This window comes from Callorhinus ursinus, unplaced genomic scaffold (assembly GCF_003265705.2).
Source record: "Callorhinus ursinus isolate GAN/ISIS: 27379988/994484 unplaced genomic scaffold, GSC_fseal_2.0 scaffold12, whole genome shotgun sequence".
Lineage (NCBI taxonomy): Eukaryota > Metazoa > Chordata > Mammalia > Carnivora > Otariidae > Callorhinus > Callorhinus ursinus.
This window is the reverse complement of record NW_027397074.1, coordinates 63,296,726-63,316,507: the sequence shown is the minus strand read 5'-3', so window position 1 is coordinate 63,316,507 and position 19,782 is coordinate 63,296,726. Positions and strand designations below refer to the sequence as shown.

At 37.2% G+C, this 19,782-nt stretch overlaps 1 protein-coding gene across 4 annotated transcripts in view; it reads left to right on the top strand.

Annotated features, from left to right (window-relative positions):
- The window catches only part of CADPS2 (calcium dependent secretion activator 2), a 508,166-nt gene that overhangs the window by 321,331 nt on the left and 167,053 nt on the right, over window positions 1–19,782 (top strand). For all 4 annotated transcript variants that reach the window (XM_073899136.1, XM_025865736.2, XM_073899137.1 and 1 more), the window contains exon 9: window positions 6,659–6,725. In XM_073899136.1, the coding sequence (XP_073755237.1) occupies window positions 6,659–6,725 (67 nt within the window). The remainder of the gene's footprint in view (window positions 1–6,658; window positions 6,726–19,782) is intronic.

Sequence of the window (19,782 nt, the reverse complement as noted above, 5' to 3'; positions counted from 1 at the left end):
GAAAAGTGCCCTATTCCTGCTGTCACAGAACATCCTGATGGATTTCATAAAGGCTCTGCTCTTGTTTGTCCCCAAATGAAAACTTTTAGAAGCAACGTGGGTTATTAACACATAACTCTTTAAAGGATCATAGTGATATCATAAAGACTGTACCATTTTTAGTGTTGAGATTCTCTCCTGACTATATATAGCTAGTGATGGAGAATATGAAAAATAATGCTTTGTTTGCCTTGTTGATAGTAACTTGAGGTTTGGCCTTACCAAAGTTCTTTAATTTTCTCTTCTTTCTTCTCTTCACTTGACATTTTCCCTAACAGCATCCACATCCTATTTTAATATGCAATCAAAAATCTTAAAATTCAGGGTGGCATATCTTCTATATTTGAGGATAGAGCATGACCCAAAAATAGCAACACCAAAAAAAAAAATAGTCATAAGCAAATGAAACATTGATACACTTTTAGTTGGTTTTGTGCCTTGTTTTCTAGCAACAATTGCTATGTCTCTTTGGAGCAAATAGTACTCCCCATTAGAAGCAGCCCTAGAAGAGGGATTAATTCTTTAAGATTATTGCTGTGTTTATACTGATTTATAAAACCAAATGCTTCAAGGCTTTAAGTCTTATGTGTTAAATCCAAGCTTTGTGTCAGTGCTGCTAATTTCTTTGTTACCTAATCCCATGTAAGAAGAGAAGATTTTAAAGTTAAGCAGGCAATTTTTTGTTCAAAGGGAACAACTTCTTAATACCTTAAGTTGGATGTATTGATGAAAGCAAACACTATTAAATAGTATCTGAGCAGTTACTTTTAAGTAATCCAAAATACCCTAGTTACATGAGTATTGTGCTGCATTGAAAATATTTCAGTGGAAAAAATGTTATATATTTAGTACAAATTAGGATTGGAAATATGTGCTTTTCAAGTATGTTGTATACAATAGATTATCTCTCTTATTCCCATTCAAATAATTCTTGGGTCAAATTTAATTTTGATTAGGGTTTTTTTTTTTTCCTAGGGCCATACTCTGAGGCCTGGAGAATGTAGTAGGACTATGAAAATTGCTGATATGTGTTCCTTCATTTTCCATCCATTTGTTACTTAGCTGAAATAATTTAACAAGGATGAATAAAAAGGCTTTTTTAAAAACCAAATTCTATAGGTTGATGAAAATGAGTAATGTTGAAAGCCTCATGAAAAAAGCAACAAAAAACAAAAAACTGGCTTTCCTCTTTAAAACCTCTTCAAAATAAGGTGAAAAAAACTAGCAGTATGCATTAGAGAATGTTGCTATTATGCTCTATGATAAATATTTATTTTACTGGATAACATTATAAATTGTCACATAAAGCCCAATTAACTGTATGTTCCCGGTTTGGTATTTGGCAGGTCTGATTTACATACCTTAAAAAAAAAAAAACTGTCTTTTTTATTTGAGTTAATCATACAGTTGACTGAGAGGAAGCTAATAATGACTCAGCAGGTTACAAAATATTCAGGGAGAATACTACTGCCGCGCAGACCCACTGACCTGTAGAACACTAACCAAGGTAGTCTCTGTCCAGAATGACAAATACACTTCCTACAAGATCTTCTTTACACCTTTATTTGGTACAATCAGATTTCATAAAGCAATAAAAGACCAATTCATTCAGAATTCAGAAAGGAAAATATTAATAGATATTTAAAACTCTATGAAACAGAAATGGATGACAGGTAAATAACTTTCAGTGATCTGTTTAATTAATACGATTGCTAGATTTAGCTCTATCAACCATACCTTCTCCTTTACAGAATCATGATGTTCATAATTGATGTTCATAATAATGGTCCCAAGATGATATAGGGTTCTTTCTAAATCATTAAAGATCAAATTATATTTTATAACTATTTGAAATCAAACTGACTTATGTATACACATTCTTCAAAAATTCGTTATGGATATAGTCTCTATATAGAGTAACAATTTTCAATAATTAAGAATACTCAAATATCACTATGTAAGTGTAATGAACTAAATCTTACTGCCTAGTAGAGCATAATGTGTTAAATGTAACTTTAGTATCTTTTTCTGAAATAAAAAAAATCTTACTAGATTTTTATCCATAAAAGAGAATTTATAACCTAACACTCAACATTAAAAAAAAAAAAAAAAAAAAAGGAGCGGGGCGCCTGGGTGGCTCAGTTGGTTAAGCGACTGCCTTCGGCTCAGGTCATGATCCTGGGGTCGCGGGATCGAGTCCCGCATCGGGCTCCCTGCTGCTCAGCGGAGAGCCTGCTTCTCCCTCTGACCCTCTTCCCTCTCATGCCCTCTCTCTCTCTCTCATTCTCTCTCTCTCTCTCTCTCTCTCTCAAATAAATAAAATCTTAAAAAAAGAGAATGCATTTTGATTTTTATAGATGTTTCTAATAAATTGATTATGTGATGACCATTTGATCATTCAAATGATTTTGGCTTTTTCCTCACTCTCTCCACAATTCAACTCTCATAAAGCTAAGACCACCAAACCACAAACTTGGGAACAGCCTTGAAACCTGGTAAACCATTTAACCATTAAAGCTTATAGGAGTTCTCCCCTGTACTCATGATACCTGGAGACCACAGATGATATTTGTCACTGTATTTGGCTTTGTCATACTGGAAATATGATTTATGGCTCTATAATGATTATATTCCCCAGATCCTTCATAGTATTTTTTTTTCTGATAATGAAGATAAGACGTGATCTCAAACATTGTCAGTGGTAATATAAAATTGTACAGCCACTGTAGAAAACCAGTTTGGCAGTTTCATATAAAGTTAAGCACACACTTTATAATTCAGTAATCCCGCTCCTAGATATTTACCTGAGAGGAGTGAAAACACAGGCCCACACAAAGACCTGTGCATGCATGTTTATAGCAGTTTTGTTTGATTGCTAGAAAAGTGAAAGCAATCCAGATGTCCACCAACTGGTAAATGGATAAACACATTGAAGTGACTTCATAGAATAAAATATAATATTCAGTAATGGAAAGGAATGAACTCCTGATACAGGCAACAACAGGGGTGAATCTCAAAAGACTTTTACTAAGTGAAAGAAGCCAAACACAAAAAGGCTCCATATCATATTTTTCCATCTTTATGGCATTCTGAAAAACAGCTGTAAAGTCAGAAATCAGAACAGTTGCTGCAGAGCTGGGGGATATGAGGAGGAGATTGATCATAAGAGGACCTGAGGGAAACTTCGGAGGGATGCAGATGTTCTGTAAGTCCATTGTGTTGGTGGTTACATTGCTATGTCAACACTCACCAAATTATATACCTAAAATGGAGGATTCTTACTTTATGTAAACTATACCAATAAGCCTTACTTTAAAAAAATGGAAGACATGCTTAGTGTAGAAATTGTGAAAATGTAAAGGCATAAAGAGCAATATGAAGGAACACCTGGCTGGTTCAGTAGAACATGCAACTCTTGATCTTGAGGTTGCAAGTTCGAGCCCCACATTGGGCATAGAGATTATTAAAAAATAAAAAGAACATTATGAAATTCGTCTTTAATCTCAACAGCCCAGTATTAACTGCAGGCTTAATATTTTGATGTATCTTTCTGGATTTTCTTCCCATGCATATACTATGAGCTCATGTGACTGCTTTTTTTTTTTTAATCTAGCATTATAATAATTTTTCCACATCATTCTTTTTTGACATCACTTTTAGTGGCAACTTTTACTCATTCCTTACCATTTGATCCTTAGACGGTTTTGAGTTTTTGATTTTAAACAGTACTGATGAACATCTTGTTCTTCATTCTTCCCTCAATTTTAAATATCTTTTATGCCCAGAATCTAATTTTATACCAGTGAAAAAGCAGCTAGACAGTGATTCTAGAAACCTATTGCCAGAAATCATTCTTTGAGTGGGAAAAAAGCCTCAAATTTGTTGAAATTAAGCTCAGTGTGTTCTTATTCAGTATAGCTATCTTTTCTCATGTATTCCTGTCCATTTTATTTCATAAAATTTTGGTCTGGTTAATGGAAAACTGGAGGGCAGAAACTATTCACTTTTGCTACATAGCATTTATAACATTTCCTTTATGCAGTCAATCTTTTGCTGAATGTAATTTTTTTTTCTTAGAGAATAAAACTCTCCTGCCCAGCTGCTTCCTAGATACACTTGTCCATTTGTGACTTCCATATATGATTGATTGAATTCCTTCTTTGAGTGTAACACCCCAAAATATCTCACAGCCCAACATGCTAATGCTTACCTTGGTTCCAGTCTCAAATTGTCTTTTATTCAATTTCTTATATCCTCTCCCAACCTCCAGTATACATACATGTGCACCCACTGCTCTGCTGTTTTCAGAGAAATCCTACATTGTTGTTCCCAGTTTGTCGATCCGTGGTTTTGAATGAATTTGCAGCAGGTAGTAGTATTCCTCGTGCAGGACCTTCACTCTCAGCAAGGCTTACACTTGCCGATGGTGTTGATGGTTTGTGTATCTCTATTCACTTTCACTTATATGTGACCCAGTTGCCCAGCAGCATGCTGAGTGAGACCCTTGAAGGAGCTCAGAAGCAGGCAGTGGTCATGGGCAAAGGTGATTCCAAATGTCTCCTGTGGCTCCTAGGCAGCTGTTTGGTGCAGATGTTGCGAGTGCACTTTTATACAGCGTATCTGTTGTGTCTCCGGTATCTAGCTCCTGGGGTCATTGCTGTTAACCCTGTAATAGGAGTTTGGGTGTGTGCATTTCAGGAGAGGGAAATTACATAGGAAATACAAAAAGAGAGCAGCTAAACACCTACCACCAAAACCACAGAAGAGAAATTAGAGGCTGGAGCAAAGGTGGGGCAAAGGGTTTTAAAGGAACCTCAGGAGGAGATAGTGAACAGGTGAGAACAGTAGCAGTGGATGTCTCTGTCAGTCGCTAAATGAATTCACATTATATCCAGGAGCACAGGCAATGTGGTGTCAAGGGTATTGTGCAAGCCAAATGGAAGTTCACCTAGCTAGCTGATGTGTCTGAAACAAAGTACATAATTGACTTGGGCAGTGTGGATGATGATTTCCAATGCAAAAGCCTAGTTTTTATTTTGACTTTTAGTAACTGCATGTTTGTTTTCTTGATTCTGAAAATTTAGAACCCAAGAAATCAAGCTCATAGATGCAGAGAACAGATTGGTAGTTGCCAGAGGAGGGAGAGCTTGGGGTGGGACAAATGGGGGAAGGGGTATTAAAAAAAACTTTGAAAAAGTGCCCATTCATTTCAACATACCTTAGCCAACATCTTGCATTTCTTTTTTAAAAGGGGGCAAGAACGTTTGCTTTGCTTTTGCAAAAGAGAATTATTTTAATAAGACAGCAATGAAAAATTCAAGCTAAGATTTTAGTTTTAAAAGTTGTGAAAGTCTCTGGGGCGCCTGGGTAGCTCAGTCACTTGAGCCTCTGACTCTGGGTTTAGGCTCAGGTCATGATCTCTGGGTTTTGAGATGGAGCCCCATGTGGGCTCTTCCTTTCCCTCTCTCTGCCCCTTCCCCTGCTCTCATGCTCTCCCTAAATAAATAAATAAATATTTAAAAACAAATAAAATTAAAAAAATAAAAATTGTGAAAGTCTGAAGACTTTAAACCCCCAAATAAATAACCATAGCTTAATACTCAGAATTTTATATAAATTTAGTTTGAGTAACCTTTACAGAGCTCAGTCTTCACTTCAGAAGAAAAGAACAGTGATAAAATATTGAAAAATCTTTAATTTAAAAATTAGGCCTGTATTTGTCATATTTCAAACTTCTAACAATGTTTTCCACTTTTGTAGGCGGTGTGTATAAGTTTCTGTGGTATAATTTCAAAACAGGCCTCCATGATATGTTTCACTTCATTAATTTTTAATTTCTTCTTCCTCCTTGATGTATATGCCTACATCTGTATATTCAGTAAGAACAAAATTTTATTCTCAGATGATTGACTACTTTATTCATTTCCATTCATATTACTGTTAGCAATGCAGAGTTAAAGAAAAGCCCTGGGGGTGACTATGTTGAATTATGCCATGTTCTCTCCACATACATTATTGCCGAATTTCATAGTTAGGGAAATTTGCAGCAAGATACTTCCATAAATCAGCTAGACCACCAAATTACGAGGTTGGCAGAGACCCTAGAAATCAGCAAGCCCAGTCCTGCCATTTATAGTTGAAAAAACAGAAACCAAGGTGGGTGCCAGCATAACTTGGGGTCACCCAGCTGGACAGTGACCCTTTGCTCTGGGTTCTTGACTCTACAGCCGCCTCCTCCTTAGGCCACACTCCTCAGCCCTGGTCATCTGAGAGCTGAGTCCTCTATTCCCAGTTTGTAGCCTTTGTCTCTCCTAAGAAGTGTGTGTAAGAATAAAATTCCCACTGGTTCTTTGATTATCCTTTCTAGCTCCAACTTCGCTCAATTTGTAGTAAGAACTGACAAATTGATAAGCCACATAAATCAATTCCCTTTCAAGAACCTAGAATAAGCTCAGTCATTTTGTAACACAGAAGCTACATGTTGTCTCAGCTTTCAAATGAACTAAACTTTGCCTTTAGCAGGCTAGTCTCAAGAAAAGAATTCCTATGGAAGAGATATGATTACACAGAGCCACAACATTATTCATCTAAAATATTCTTTGCTTGTTTTTCTTACCAGATATCTGTATGCCCTAGGACAGAAGGTTTGGAAAAGATGGAAAAAACGTTACTTTGTTCTTGTTCAGGTTAGTAAATTATTTTCCTGTTACAGAATCAATCTAAGACAGAGTGCTCAAGCTTTTGCGTACTGGGTTAGATCTATTGATATTCACTGTGTTAGAGATGAAAACTAAAAAAAAAAAAAAAACTTAAATATTTCATTTCAAAATAAAAGTAAATTTTTTCACATGCTAACACAAGTAACCTTTTTATGTAAAATAACTGTTTTCTGAATCAAACAATTTAGGGAAATGAGCGGCATTATTTTATACTCTTGCCCATCTCTTTAATGTGTTGCTTAATAGAATGCAGCTGTATTTTCATATCTGCTTCTACATTCAATGTGTTGCAATATCAGATGAAATTTAGCCTTTGGAAAATTCCACCATACACACATGAGAGAGTAGCTGTGAAAAAGACTAATGATGTCTGAATATTATTACAAAAATAGTTTTGACCTCACAGATTCCCTGAAAAGATCTTAAATTCTTCAGGATGACAGGACCAAACCTTGGGAAAAACTGCACCATTTTGATATTTTATAGATAAACCATAATACTTAGAAGCTCCCATTTTTATTTTAATTTTTTTAAAGATTTTATTTATTTATTTGACAGAGAATGAGATAGATAGAGCATGAGAGGGGGGAGGGTCAGAGGGAGAAGCAGATTCCCTACTGAGCAGGGAGCCCGATGCGGGACTCGATCCCGGGACTCCAGGATCATGGCCTGAGCCGAAGGCAGTCGCCTAACCAACTGAGCCACCCGGGCATATAAAATACAAATACAATTTGTATTTTTATACAAATATTCCATTTTTATCATCTATTCACATAATTATATCAGTAAATTACCTGGGCTGGTAGATTTGTTTGCAATAGGATTCTGAATATAGGCAGATTACTGGGATATTCATTCTCTGTTTTGTTTTTTAATCATAGATAACCTTTGCTCATAGAATATACTCATCAAAATAAATTTACAGTAAGGAATAAATTTCTGAGTAGTAGTCATTCCATTGTATGATGAATCCAAGCTATTTTATCCCCAGTGGATATATATGAAAAGAAAATCTTGTCAATTCCTGCCCACACATTAAGCAAACTTTAAATGGACTGTATCAGAATAACATGGCAAAATGCTAAGGAAGGAAAACTGTCATTTCCAGATGTAAGGTTATCTATCTATTGTTGGATGTGCCACAGTGGCATGGTAACTTCATGAAAAGTATAAAAATTCAGTCAAAGGTAGTTTTATCTGCATGGCAAACAGCCAGCCTTTTTGGTTAAAATGTAGCCTTGTGATTGGAACCATTATTTGGTCAACTAATTTAACAAAAGATACACATACTTGTACACACGTACGTTGGGCAGTCTTGATATAAAGCCCAAGCATTTGCTTTGAGTAAGGGTCTCCTGTTTGGAGTTCTGGGTGATCTGTTCTCCAAAAACCATACCCATATGACCTCTTCTTTGGTTTCCACGTTTAATTTCTTTACGTTGTTATAAGAACTTAAACGCATTTACTAAGCAGTTTTAATGCAGATCTTTCTGGACATTTGATTTTATTCCTATTTATAGATGGCTCACGTCTAATTTGACAAGTTTGTATTAGCAACTTTATCACATCTTTCTAAATCACTCAAGTGATTTTTCATAGAAACAGCAGCTTTTTCATAGTCCTACTTCATGCATTACTATGCAGACTCTTTTAATAGCTGATGTTATTGGCACAAACCAACCTAGCTGACTCTTAATAAGCACAGAGTTTTACCTATTAGTCATTACATTTTTTTTATTTTTCCTTTTCTTAAAGACTTTATCTTTTTAAAGCAGTTTTAGGTTCACAACAAAACTGAGAGGAAGGTACAGAGATTTTTCCATATGCCCCCTACCCCCACACATGCCATGGTCTCCCCCATCAGCAGCATCACTTGATACATTTGTTACCAAGGACGAACCAACATTGGCACATCATAGTCATCCAATGTGCATTGTTTACCTTAGGGTTCACTCTTAGTGTTGTATATTATATGTGTTCGGACAAATGTATAATGGCATATATCCATCGTTGAAATGTCATACAGAGTATATTCGCTGCCCTGAAAATCCTGTTCCCTCTCTATTCGGCCCTTCTCTCCTCTGTGACAACCATTGATCTTTTTACTGTCTCCATAGTTTCCCCTTTTCCAGGATGTTCTATAATTGGAATCATATAGCACACACAGCCTTTTCAGATTGGTTTCTTTCACTTAGTAATATGCTTGTAAGTTTCCTCCATGTCCTTTCATAGCTTGATAGCTCATTTCTTTTTAATACTGAATGATAATCTATATTCCATTGTCTGGGTGAATCACAGTTTATTCATTCACTTATTGAAGGGCATCTTGGTTGCTTCTGAGTTTTCGCAATTATGTATAAAGTTGCTATAAACACTCCTGGGCGGGACGCCTGGGTGGCTCAGTCGGTTAAGCGACTGCCTTCGGCTCAGGTCATGATCCTGGAGTCCCGGGATCGAGTCCCACATCGGGCTCCCTGCTCAGCGGGGAGTCTGCTTCTCCCTCTGACCCTCCCCCCTCTCATATACTCTCTCTCTCTCTCATATTCTCGTTCTCTCAAATAAATAAATAAATAAATCTTAAAAAAATTTAAACACTCCTGGGCAAGTTTTTGTGTAGACATAAGTTTTCAACTCCTTTGGGTCAATACCAAAGACTATAATTGCTGGATCATTTCTATTATGTTTTAAAGAATGAATCAGAGTGTTCATTAATCTAGAGGTCTGGTTAAGTGACAGGCTGAGAGAGTTTCAACTATGTTAATTGTATATATGAAAATTGACTTTATTAGATTAGTCTTGAGAGATCAGATGATCACGTCATGGTTTTGGCCAGGTGAGATTTGAGGTAATCCTTTACTCCTTACCTTATTTTCTAGCATATGATCACAAGAATCAGAAATTATAGGACAAACATGTATACTTTGATGATCACCCTATAAAAGAGTTTTGAAATGAAAGAAAGAATTAGAGTACTTTGAGATCATTAACTGGTATACCTTTGAGGAGCATTAACCCTGTCTTTGGGAAGCTAGAAAGTTCTGTCAGTAACAAAAATAAATTTAACATTTTTTTAAGATTTTTATTTATTTGAGAGAGTGTGCAAGTGAGCAAGCGGGGGAGGGGTAGAGGAAGAGAATCTCGAGCAGACTGCCCTCTAAGCACTCATGACTCTCAGATCATGATCCGAGCTGAAACCAAGAGTCGGATGCTTAACCAACTGAGCCACCCAGGCACCCCAAGTATAACATTTTAAAAGGCAAAATTTAATTTAAACCCATAATTAAAATTTAAATGTAAACCATACACTCCATAATTGAAATTTAGAGAAAACACTACCAGACTATAATGAATTCAGATTTATTCCACCTGAGATGTCATCTAAAATCTGAAGTAAAATTTAAGCATTATAATTTTGCACAAATATATGTACGTACGTGCACTCATACAGAGAATCCCACGCCAAGTGTATTGAGGTAAACGTGCCAGTACTCTGGCAACTTTTTGAAGTTGTAAATACGATTGGATCTTCCTTTCAATTCCAAATGTAATGGTCAGACAAATTGAATGCACACACTTCAAAATCAAGATGGATGTGTATGGAGATTCCATGAGAGCGACCCATTGGGAAGAACTGGGTGGTTTTTATTAGTATTTTTAAAGAGCGCTCTCATTCTATTGGCACGCAGCTTGTAGGTTCATACCTGCAGGCTGCATTACTGGAAAGCGAAGGAGTCATTTTTCTAGGGAGGACACTATACCCCTGCTGTGTCTGCTGCTGCCGTCGGCAGAATGGTGCCCTGGTGATAATGTGAATCTCATCACCACTTGTGAGTGTGCATTATATGAGTGATATAGCTGGAGATGTAACCATCAGCTCAAGAATTTGTGCTCATAGAAACTGATTGAGAGTCAGGTTTGGCCAGCTGCAAAGTCATTGTTCAAAGTGAACACTAGAATAGCTGCTGAGGTGAAAAGACCTTCATAAAAACATTTAAAGCAGAGTTCAAAATAGGAAAATAATTTATTTACTAATGTGGGGTGCTTATTTAGCTTCCAAGTAAGGTCGTAAGTAAGAGTAATTTTGGTCCCCATTTAGATTCTGAAGTCCGTACAGTTACCAGTGTATTGAATAGATTTTCATGTTTTTTAAGAAGCTGCTTTTTCCTTTTTTTTTTTTTTTTTAAATGAAGGTGGTAAATGTTGGTCCAAGCCAAATTGAAGGAACAATTGATTTTAGAAGAATATGTTTGACATCTTACCAAAACTTAAGTGTTTCTTATTCATTTTTCTTGTGCTTATTCAGTGGTCTAGTATTAGATTTGGAGGATACCATTGTTGTAAAGTACTTATGACACTAATACATTTTTGTTCATTATAGTACAACCATTTAATATCTTTAAAATTCTCTGATTTACTCAAACTGAATTATTTCCTAATTCTGTAATCTGCTAATGACTATTCAAATAACCGTTATGTCCCCACATGTTGCATATTCTGTGCTAAATCCAGGCATTTTTGAAGCACTCACCTACTCCAGTTATTGCTATATTTTTTTCTAATATTTATTAAGCAGTAGTAGCAGACATTTATGTGAAGCACTTTCAACACATGATCTTTTTTAATCCTCAGAATAAGGTATGTTTGAGGGATAGGTAATAAATATCCCTGTTGTACAGATATAATCTGTGTACAAAGGAGTTCTGTCATTTACCTGGAATTACAAAGTCAGTATGTGGTAGAGTCAAGCATTCAAATCCAAATTTAGTCTACAGAGTAAACTTTTATTTTCCCTGCCCTAATGCTAAGATTCAAGTGATGCACACAAATGAAGACAAATAGCTACAGGAATCATCACGGTGGATCATTAATTTCATGAGGTACAAAACAGTTTGACTAGACATGGCCATTAAGTGAAAGCACAGAGAGTCTCATGCTTGTGAAGGCTACTTACTGCGTGACATCTCTGGAAACTGAAGTAGACATCAGTGTTGTTTTGGCCCTGTATCAAAGTGTTCACTGCTTGTTGTCGATGTGTCAGAATCATGACTTGAAGTTGCTGCAAACAACAGCAGGCTATCAAGACATAATGTTAATTACACATCAGCTGAGTTGGCACAGGATGTAAACAGTCATCCATGTCACTGAGTGATCCGTGCCTGCTGCAAACATCCGAGAAGCACTCTGTTAGTGAGATGCCATCAGAAATCTGCTTGAGACTTAAGTGGCTGCCCCAGCCTGTTGCTACCTGAAATATTCAGTACACACGGAGACCCACTGCAGCACGCTGCTGTCACGTATTTGAGAGTACCATTACGACATGAAGTTATGTGGTCTAGATTTAGTCTTAGGACATCAGCTATTGGCTGAGAGCAATGTGAAGTGAAGAAATGTATTGTTTGTCGGATCAAGAAAGTCATGGGATAGTGGCTGTCTAGCTTTATGTTTTAAATTGATTGAAAATTTACAAACCCAGGGCATGTTCAGTGTAGGATGAAATCAAATCATACAGAATTATTTATGGAGAAAATAAAAGGCCCTCATCAACAATACCCCTACCAGCATTGCCACCTTATTCCATTCTCATTTTCAAAGGATCACTGCCAAGTAACCACTGCCAGTAGAGTGGCTTTCTGAAATTCTGTGTGTGTGTGTGTGTGTGTGTGTGTGTGTGCGCGTGCGCACGCGCGCACACACATATTTTCTGATTTGTGTGTGCTTATTTTCTTAATAGAATCAGTCCATATATATAATCTATATATTGCTTTGTTCCCCTTTGAAAATATTACAGATGAGGTGCCATGCCACTATATAAAAATCCACTTTATTCTTTTGACTGGATGATTGGATCCCATAGTATGGATTAACGTAATGTATGTAACAGTTCCCCCTTTTTTGGACATTTAAGTTTTTCCTTTTTTTTTTTTAATAAGCAATGGTAGGGCGCACCTGGGTGGCTCAATCAGTTAAGCATCCGGCTCTTGATTTTGGCTCAGGTCATGATCTCAGGGTCATGAGATCAAGCCCCAAGTTGGGCTCTGCAGTGAGTGTAGAGCCTGCTTAAGATTCTCTCTCCCTCTCCATCTGCCCCTTCCTCTCTGTTCTCTCCCTCTCCCTCTCTCTCTAAAAAAAATAAAATAAGCAATGGTACAGTCAGCACACACACACACACACACACACACACACACACACACACGCACACACGCAGTCCTTATATATTAAGCTTTGTGTGTGGGGGGGAATATTCTTATAGAAATAGAATAACTGGGCCAAAAGGCATGGATACCTATAATAAGTAAGATTATAAAGCTTTAGATGACTCAGGAGTACTTAGTCACCAGAACTTTGGCTTGTTTTTTCATTTGTCATTTTTTGTAACTAATAAGTAGTCATTGTCAGCATGTGTTATTTTATCTTTCAAGATGTACACACTTGCAATATGGAAGAAAATTGAAAGTTATTGGTTATAGGGCTTATTTGGAACAAAATGTTAGTGGACAAGAATTTTTTCTTTAGATTTTTTTTATTTATTTTTTAGCATGATTTTTTTCTGTTAGTAACTTTATTTTTTATTATGTTAATCACCATACATTACATCATTAGTTTTTGATGTAGTGTTCCATGATTCATTGTTTGCGTATAATACCCAGTTTTATTTTTTAAGATAATTCTTGCTTTGTGATCATTGAATTTTCCATTGGGAAGAAAAAAATGGTCCTATTATTTTATACAGTTTACCCCTGGACATTAACAGTACATTAACTTTTCAAAATCGTTCTAAAATATGAGCTGTTATCATTTACCTGTATCTCAGGAGCTAAAATTATAAAAGGTGAAGTGAACATAGGGCCAGATTTAGCAAGGAGATCCCAATGCAAAAATGCCTCTTTTATATACCCCCGGTGTTCCCTTAAAACTTTTGTTTCTATCTTCATGTTTAGATTCCAGGGAACTGTCTGATTCCTCTTATTGTATTGCTCGTACCTACAAAAACGCAGAGGACCTATGAATGAGAATCGTGCAGTGTTATGAAGTCAGAATTAAGTATTGGTAGGCTCAGGGGTTTTTTTTGTTTTTGTTTTTGTTTTGAAAATTGCTTTACAAGTCTCAATTTTTAAATGCTGTGCATATGTGTAGCTTATGTGTATATGTATACTTATATGCAATATAGATCTTTCTACATACATACTTGTATGACTGCCACATAGTAAAGACTCACTAAATATTTAAGGAAGTGAGTATTATCGGTCCTTTAATTTGGATTCCTTCTCACACCTCTATGTGGGACCTAAACCTGACTTCTGTTTGGGCGTACCTGACAAAGCCGCGGTGTCCTGGTTGATGTACAGCCAGAACACAGAACAGAGGGCTGTAGCCCTCCAGGTTTCCTGCCGCTGGACTAGCTGAAACTGCTCTCATTGTCACACGGCTCTTGTCTACCATGTCATCGTAGCAGCTTCCACTTTCTGCCATTCTCCTTATAATCCCTTGTTTGCATTGCCAAAATAATCTATTTGAGGCATAACTCTAATTTTGCCACTTGCTGCTTAAATCGTTCTGTGACTTCCCATTATGCTTAGAATTACCCCGACCATGCCCCAGAGAAGATCCTACATATTCTGGGCCCTAGCTTCCTCTTTGGTGAGTCCTCTGTCCCACTGAGCAGCACTTCAACTTGCAGTGTTCTGCCCCGGATTAGGTACAGTGCCAAGAATTGGAGTTTAGTACCTCAGAGTCGCTAGCCTCCCTCACCAAATGTACCTCAAATAAATACATAATATGGGTTTGTTTTTTAGTGGGTGATTTCTATGCGAATATGCCTTTGAATTAAGTTCCCTGCCTTTCTTTCATCTAGTGGTTGTTCGGCTACTTTTAAACCCGTCTATAGAAATTCTGAACATTTTATTGTTTTCATTTCCCCATGGCTGGCTCATTCTACCTACCCATTTAAGTACCAGGTCAAATGTCATCTCAAATGGGCCTTTTCTGTCCACCCAGTCCGAAGTATGTCAACTCACTCCATGTCCCAGTACCTTGTTTTCTATTTTTCAGGGCATTTGTTTCTAATCACAATGATCTTTTTTTATTTAAAAATTTCCTATTATTTCTTTACCTCTTCTAGAATATATGTTCCATGAAAACAAGGACCTAGTCTTTCTTATAATCTACTGTGAGTAGAAACAATTTATTAAATAAATACATGTGCATCACCCTGAGCATTGTTTTTAAAAGACTGCCTTTCCCCTCTTTAATTTATACACCAACTGCTAAATCGTTTTTACGCCGTTTGGTCAAAACAGTAAATATATATTGCCCTCAAATCCATCATGATCTTGAAGATATATTCCTTTCCCTTGATTAAATTAAGCTGTGGGATTTTTTTTTTTTTTTTTTTAAATAAGTCTAGCAGCACCTTTGGCCTCTGCCAAGAACGTTTCCAGCTAAGGATTTTTTAAGCCTTAATCTTTACTGAAATTAGATGGTGGCAGTTGCTAAGCTGTCAGCTGTTAACACGATCTCTGCCGTAGGAATACAGCATGCAAATGCGAATGTTGTGGTCTCTCAAAACTCACAGTTAGCACTCACACGTGTGGGCACAGACAGGTGTTGAACAGGTTGGCAACTGAAAATGAAATGGGAGGATTCCCAGACCAGATGCAGAGACCTCATGGGACCTTAGCAACTTAAGTGAAGGTGCCCTGTCAAAGGTAGTGATGCCAAAACCTGATTTAATGCTGTCCTCAGATTAAAGTCTGTTTATATCCCCCAATTTTCAATAAATCCATTCTTTATGGAGTTAAGAGTGGATTGAGTTAAGAATATTGGATGTTTGTCATTGCTGTGTCTTTCCATTGAAAGGATTTTCAACTGCAATATAGTATATTATATAAGCTTTGTTCGGTAATATACAAGTAAGCTTATAAGTGAAAACAAATACTAGGTCAGACCACCTGTTTCTGTCTAATTCCCTGTCATGTGGTGATGAAGCAGAGTGGAGGCTGCAAAATCTCCAGCTTGGGAGCCCAGGAAGCAGGGTACCTCCCCCCGCCGCCCCCCCCCCCCGGTCCCATAGCTTCTCTTTCAGTGACATTTTAACTTAGTGCCAACTGATGGTGACACTTCTTTCAGAGTGCAACTTCTCCCAATTGCCCTCAATTTGGATATTGGCTAGCAAACCAGTAGGTATAAGGTGTTAATGCCATTCAGAAGCATTCACTGGAATGTGCCCTGCAGGTTCATTGTAGAGTTGGCTTCAGGAATGTGCTTTAACATGACCTTGCACAAGAGATGGGTAATGTGAAAGCTCTTGGGGATACTAAAGAACTCACAAAGAAGTGTAAAATGCAGCATCATTTTATGGAACTAGAACCAGGAGGCAGGGAGTTAAAAGAATGGTATTCATAGCTGCTTCTGGAACCAATGTATTCAAAAGCCAAACGGTACTTTTTCAGTTGTCTCCTGGGTTGGGTTTCCTAATTCTTAGTGATAGCTTTGTTAGCCCTTGGTGTTTTGTTACTCTTCCATCTGTGCTCTTTGTTGAAACCCACAGCCCAATAATCCACGACAGATTCTGGGTCTGGTGAGTGACTTTTGAGATAGTAAAATATTAAATAAAATGTTAAAAGAAGTATGACTTTTGAGATAGTAAAATATTAAATAAAATGTTAAAAGAAGTACAAAATGAAACAAACGTTTAATACTTTATCATTTAAACCACTGTGGCTTTAGAAAGTAGGTGATTCCTTTGAAGGTGAAGGTTTTTTTTGTTTTATGCTTTTTTAGTATTTCTAAAGATCTTGAATTTGGTACTTAAAATTTTATATATCGTTCGTGTTAAGTAATTATTTAAAGTTAGCTAGAAATATAGTACTTAAATCATAAAACAGCTACTGGACTTGTATCAAGCTATATTAAAGAAGCAACACTGATGTTAAGCATTTTACATTACATGTGGAAAAACAAGTCTTTTGACAGGTAATTTTGAAGACTAGATCTTAAATGGCAAACAAATTTTTAGCATTTTAGGTGGCTTACACATATCATGTCTGGGTTCTTTAGTGCATGACCACATGAACATAATTAATGTAGAAATCTTTAGAGATGAATCCTTTTTTTAAAAAGAATAACAATTTCAAAAACCTACATGAAAATGTATAATCAAGATAATGTCCATTAGAAATAAAGGGGATAGTATCTAAAACTACATTTAGGCATCTCCATGTTTTCTTTCTCAGGTTCTTGTTCATTTACGGATTTATTCAACAAGTCTGTGATCTGAATGGGAAAGAAACAGCCTGGGGGGAGAAAGAGAGGAAAGGAGGGAGGTGGGGAGAGAACCAAGTGAGGCTGGGACACAGAAGCCGAGACAGGAAAGCCAACGGCCCTCAAGTCGTTCACAGCAGAGGAACGTATGTCCCCAGAATCAGTTCAGTCCCCAAATCGGCCAGGTGCCTTCACTCTGTTACAGCAACAAGGCACATCTCCAACCCCCAATGAAAGGATTCTTGGGAGTCACAAAGGAAGAGAGAGAGGAGGATGGTTTCCTGACAGCAGGGTGTCAGGAAATGTGTTGGGGACTCCTGCCCCACAGGCAAGTAGGTGCCAGGTGCTCTACATCAGTTATCTCTGGTTCTCCCAGAGCTCTGGGGGGTGCAGTAGCCTTGTCTCCTTTGACAGGAAATCGGACTGACATATGTAAGGGTTAAAGTGATTTCCCCAAGGTCATATCCGAGATGAGTTGGAAAGAGTAAGTGAGGGAATGAAAGTGGGACTTCTGTTTTGCAATGGCAGACTCCTGTTAAACCTGGCTTGTCCGCCTTCCCTTCCGTTTGAAATACCTTCATATGATTATCTTCAGAGAGCCCTTTTCTGGCCCAATTACCGAAAATATACCCCGTTCAATATCATTCTCTTTACTCTGTTTTGTTTTTCTTCACAAATGATTCACACTCAAAATTGTTTGAGATACTTATTTGTGGAGTCTTTTCCATTCTGTATGAGATTGATTTTTTTTCTATTTTTTTTTTTTTCTGATTCCAAGGCTGGGGACACTCTTGTAATGCTCAGGACCTAGAAATATTCATTGTAGATACTCAGTAAATATTGAATGAATGAATGAGAGGGGAAAATACCCATAAGAACGGGGGAAGATATGAAAATTATAAATGCAAATGGAACTAAAGTCAGTTATTTACCAGACTGACTAGTAAACAATGAAAAACTAATTCCCAGATCTCTAAAAGATGTCAAAGGACTAAATGTATCTTTCTAAAAGACCAGACTACATTCATGCTAGTCTTCAAACTCTTTTGCTAATATGTCCCTTAAAATAATTTTGTACAACTTGTACTTTATTATACATTATTATACATTATTGTCATGTAAACTTTTTTTTTTTTTTTTAGAGGGAGAGCAGGGGGTGGGGGAGGCAGAGGGAGAGTAAGAGAGATTTTTTTTTTTTAAGATTTTATTTATTTATTTGACAGAGACAGCACACAAGCAGGAGGAGCAGCAGGGAGAGGGAGAAGCAGGCTCCCCGCTGAGCAGGGAGCCCACTGCTCAATCGCAGGACCCAGGGACCATGACCTCAGCCAAATGCAGACACTTAACTGACTGAGCCCCCCAGGCGACCCAGGAGAGATTCTTAAGCAGGCTCCAGGCTCCCTACACAGGGCGTGATCTCAAGGCCCTGAGATCATGACCTGAGCTGAAATCAAGAGCCAGACGCTCAACTGACTGAGTCAGCCAGGTGCCTCAGGTCGTTGTAAACTTTTCATCATAAATTTATATAGTCACAGTGGGTACAGTTTCTAAAATAAAACCATTAGTTAATTGTAAGCATGCCAAATAGAATCTAATGCTGCTGTGATTCTGTAGCTACCTGTAACCATTGAAAATTGTATTTTATTAGCTTTTTCTCCTCCAATTTTTATTTCCCTGGGTCTTCCCCAACAGAATTTTACTCTTAGGAAATAAGTATTATGTTTCAGAATCCTCTTCAATCACTGTGTCATGCTTCTCTGCAATTAAAAAGTGTGCAAAATTGGAATTAAAAAAAAATTCCTATGAAGTCCTAACTGTCAATACCTTAGAATGTGACCTTAGTTGGAAATAGTGTTCTAATTAGGATGAGGTCATACTGGAAAAGAGTGGGCCCCTAATTCAGTATGACCGGTGTCCTTCTAAAGAAGAAGGCGTTTGGGAGTAGTCATGCACACAGGGAGAACTCCTTGTAAAGATAAAGGCGGAGATGGAGATGATGCTTCTACAAGCCAAGACATGCCAAAAATTGATAGCAAACCACTAGATGTGATGGGCAAGACCAGGGATAGATTCTCCCTCACAGCCCTCAGAAGGAACCAACCTTGATTTTAGACTTCCAGCCTCCAGAACAGGGAGACAATAAACTTCTGTTTATGCCACATAAATAAACAAACTTAAGCTGAGAACAGAGATTTCTAAGAGACATAAAAAATAACATAGGGAAGACAGAAAGTCCCTTTCCCTAAAAATAGCTACTTCTTAGGCTAAACACCCAGATTTGTTTCCCTTTCTCCCAGTGTTTGAACAAACCAAGTCAGGTAAACTACCTCGCTTGAATAAAAATAAGACTGCGAAAAGGAGAAAACAAACTCTTATAAACAAAAGCGTTTAAGTATTAAAAATTATTTTATATTGATGTACATTTGCAATTATGACTAGCAGACAACTGATAAGAGTATATAGATACATGACAAAACCTGAAGGACAATTATTAAACATAAAAAAGTTAAATTTTATTGTAAATGCCCATCTTCATGAGCTGGTAGCTTCCCTTCCCAAATTTCCTGTAAATGAGTAATGTTTTCTAAAATGAGAAAGGGTTTCAGATTGATTCCTTGTTTATGGCATTATTTAGAGACGTAAGCATGGAGAAGCCTGGCTCACCTAAGTAGGTAGATGGAAACAGTTTTGTCAAGCATCACTCATTTTCTCAACTGGTGTGTGTGTGTGTGTGTGTGTGTGTGTGTGTGTGTGTGTGTGTGTG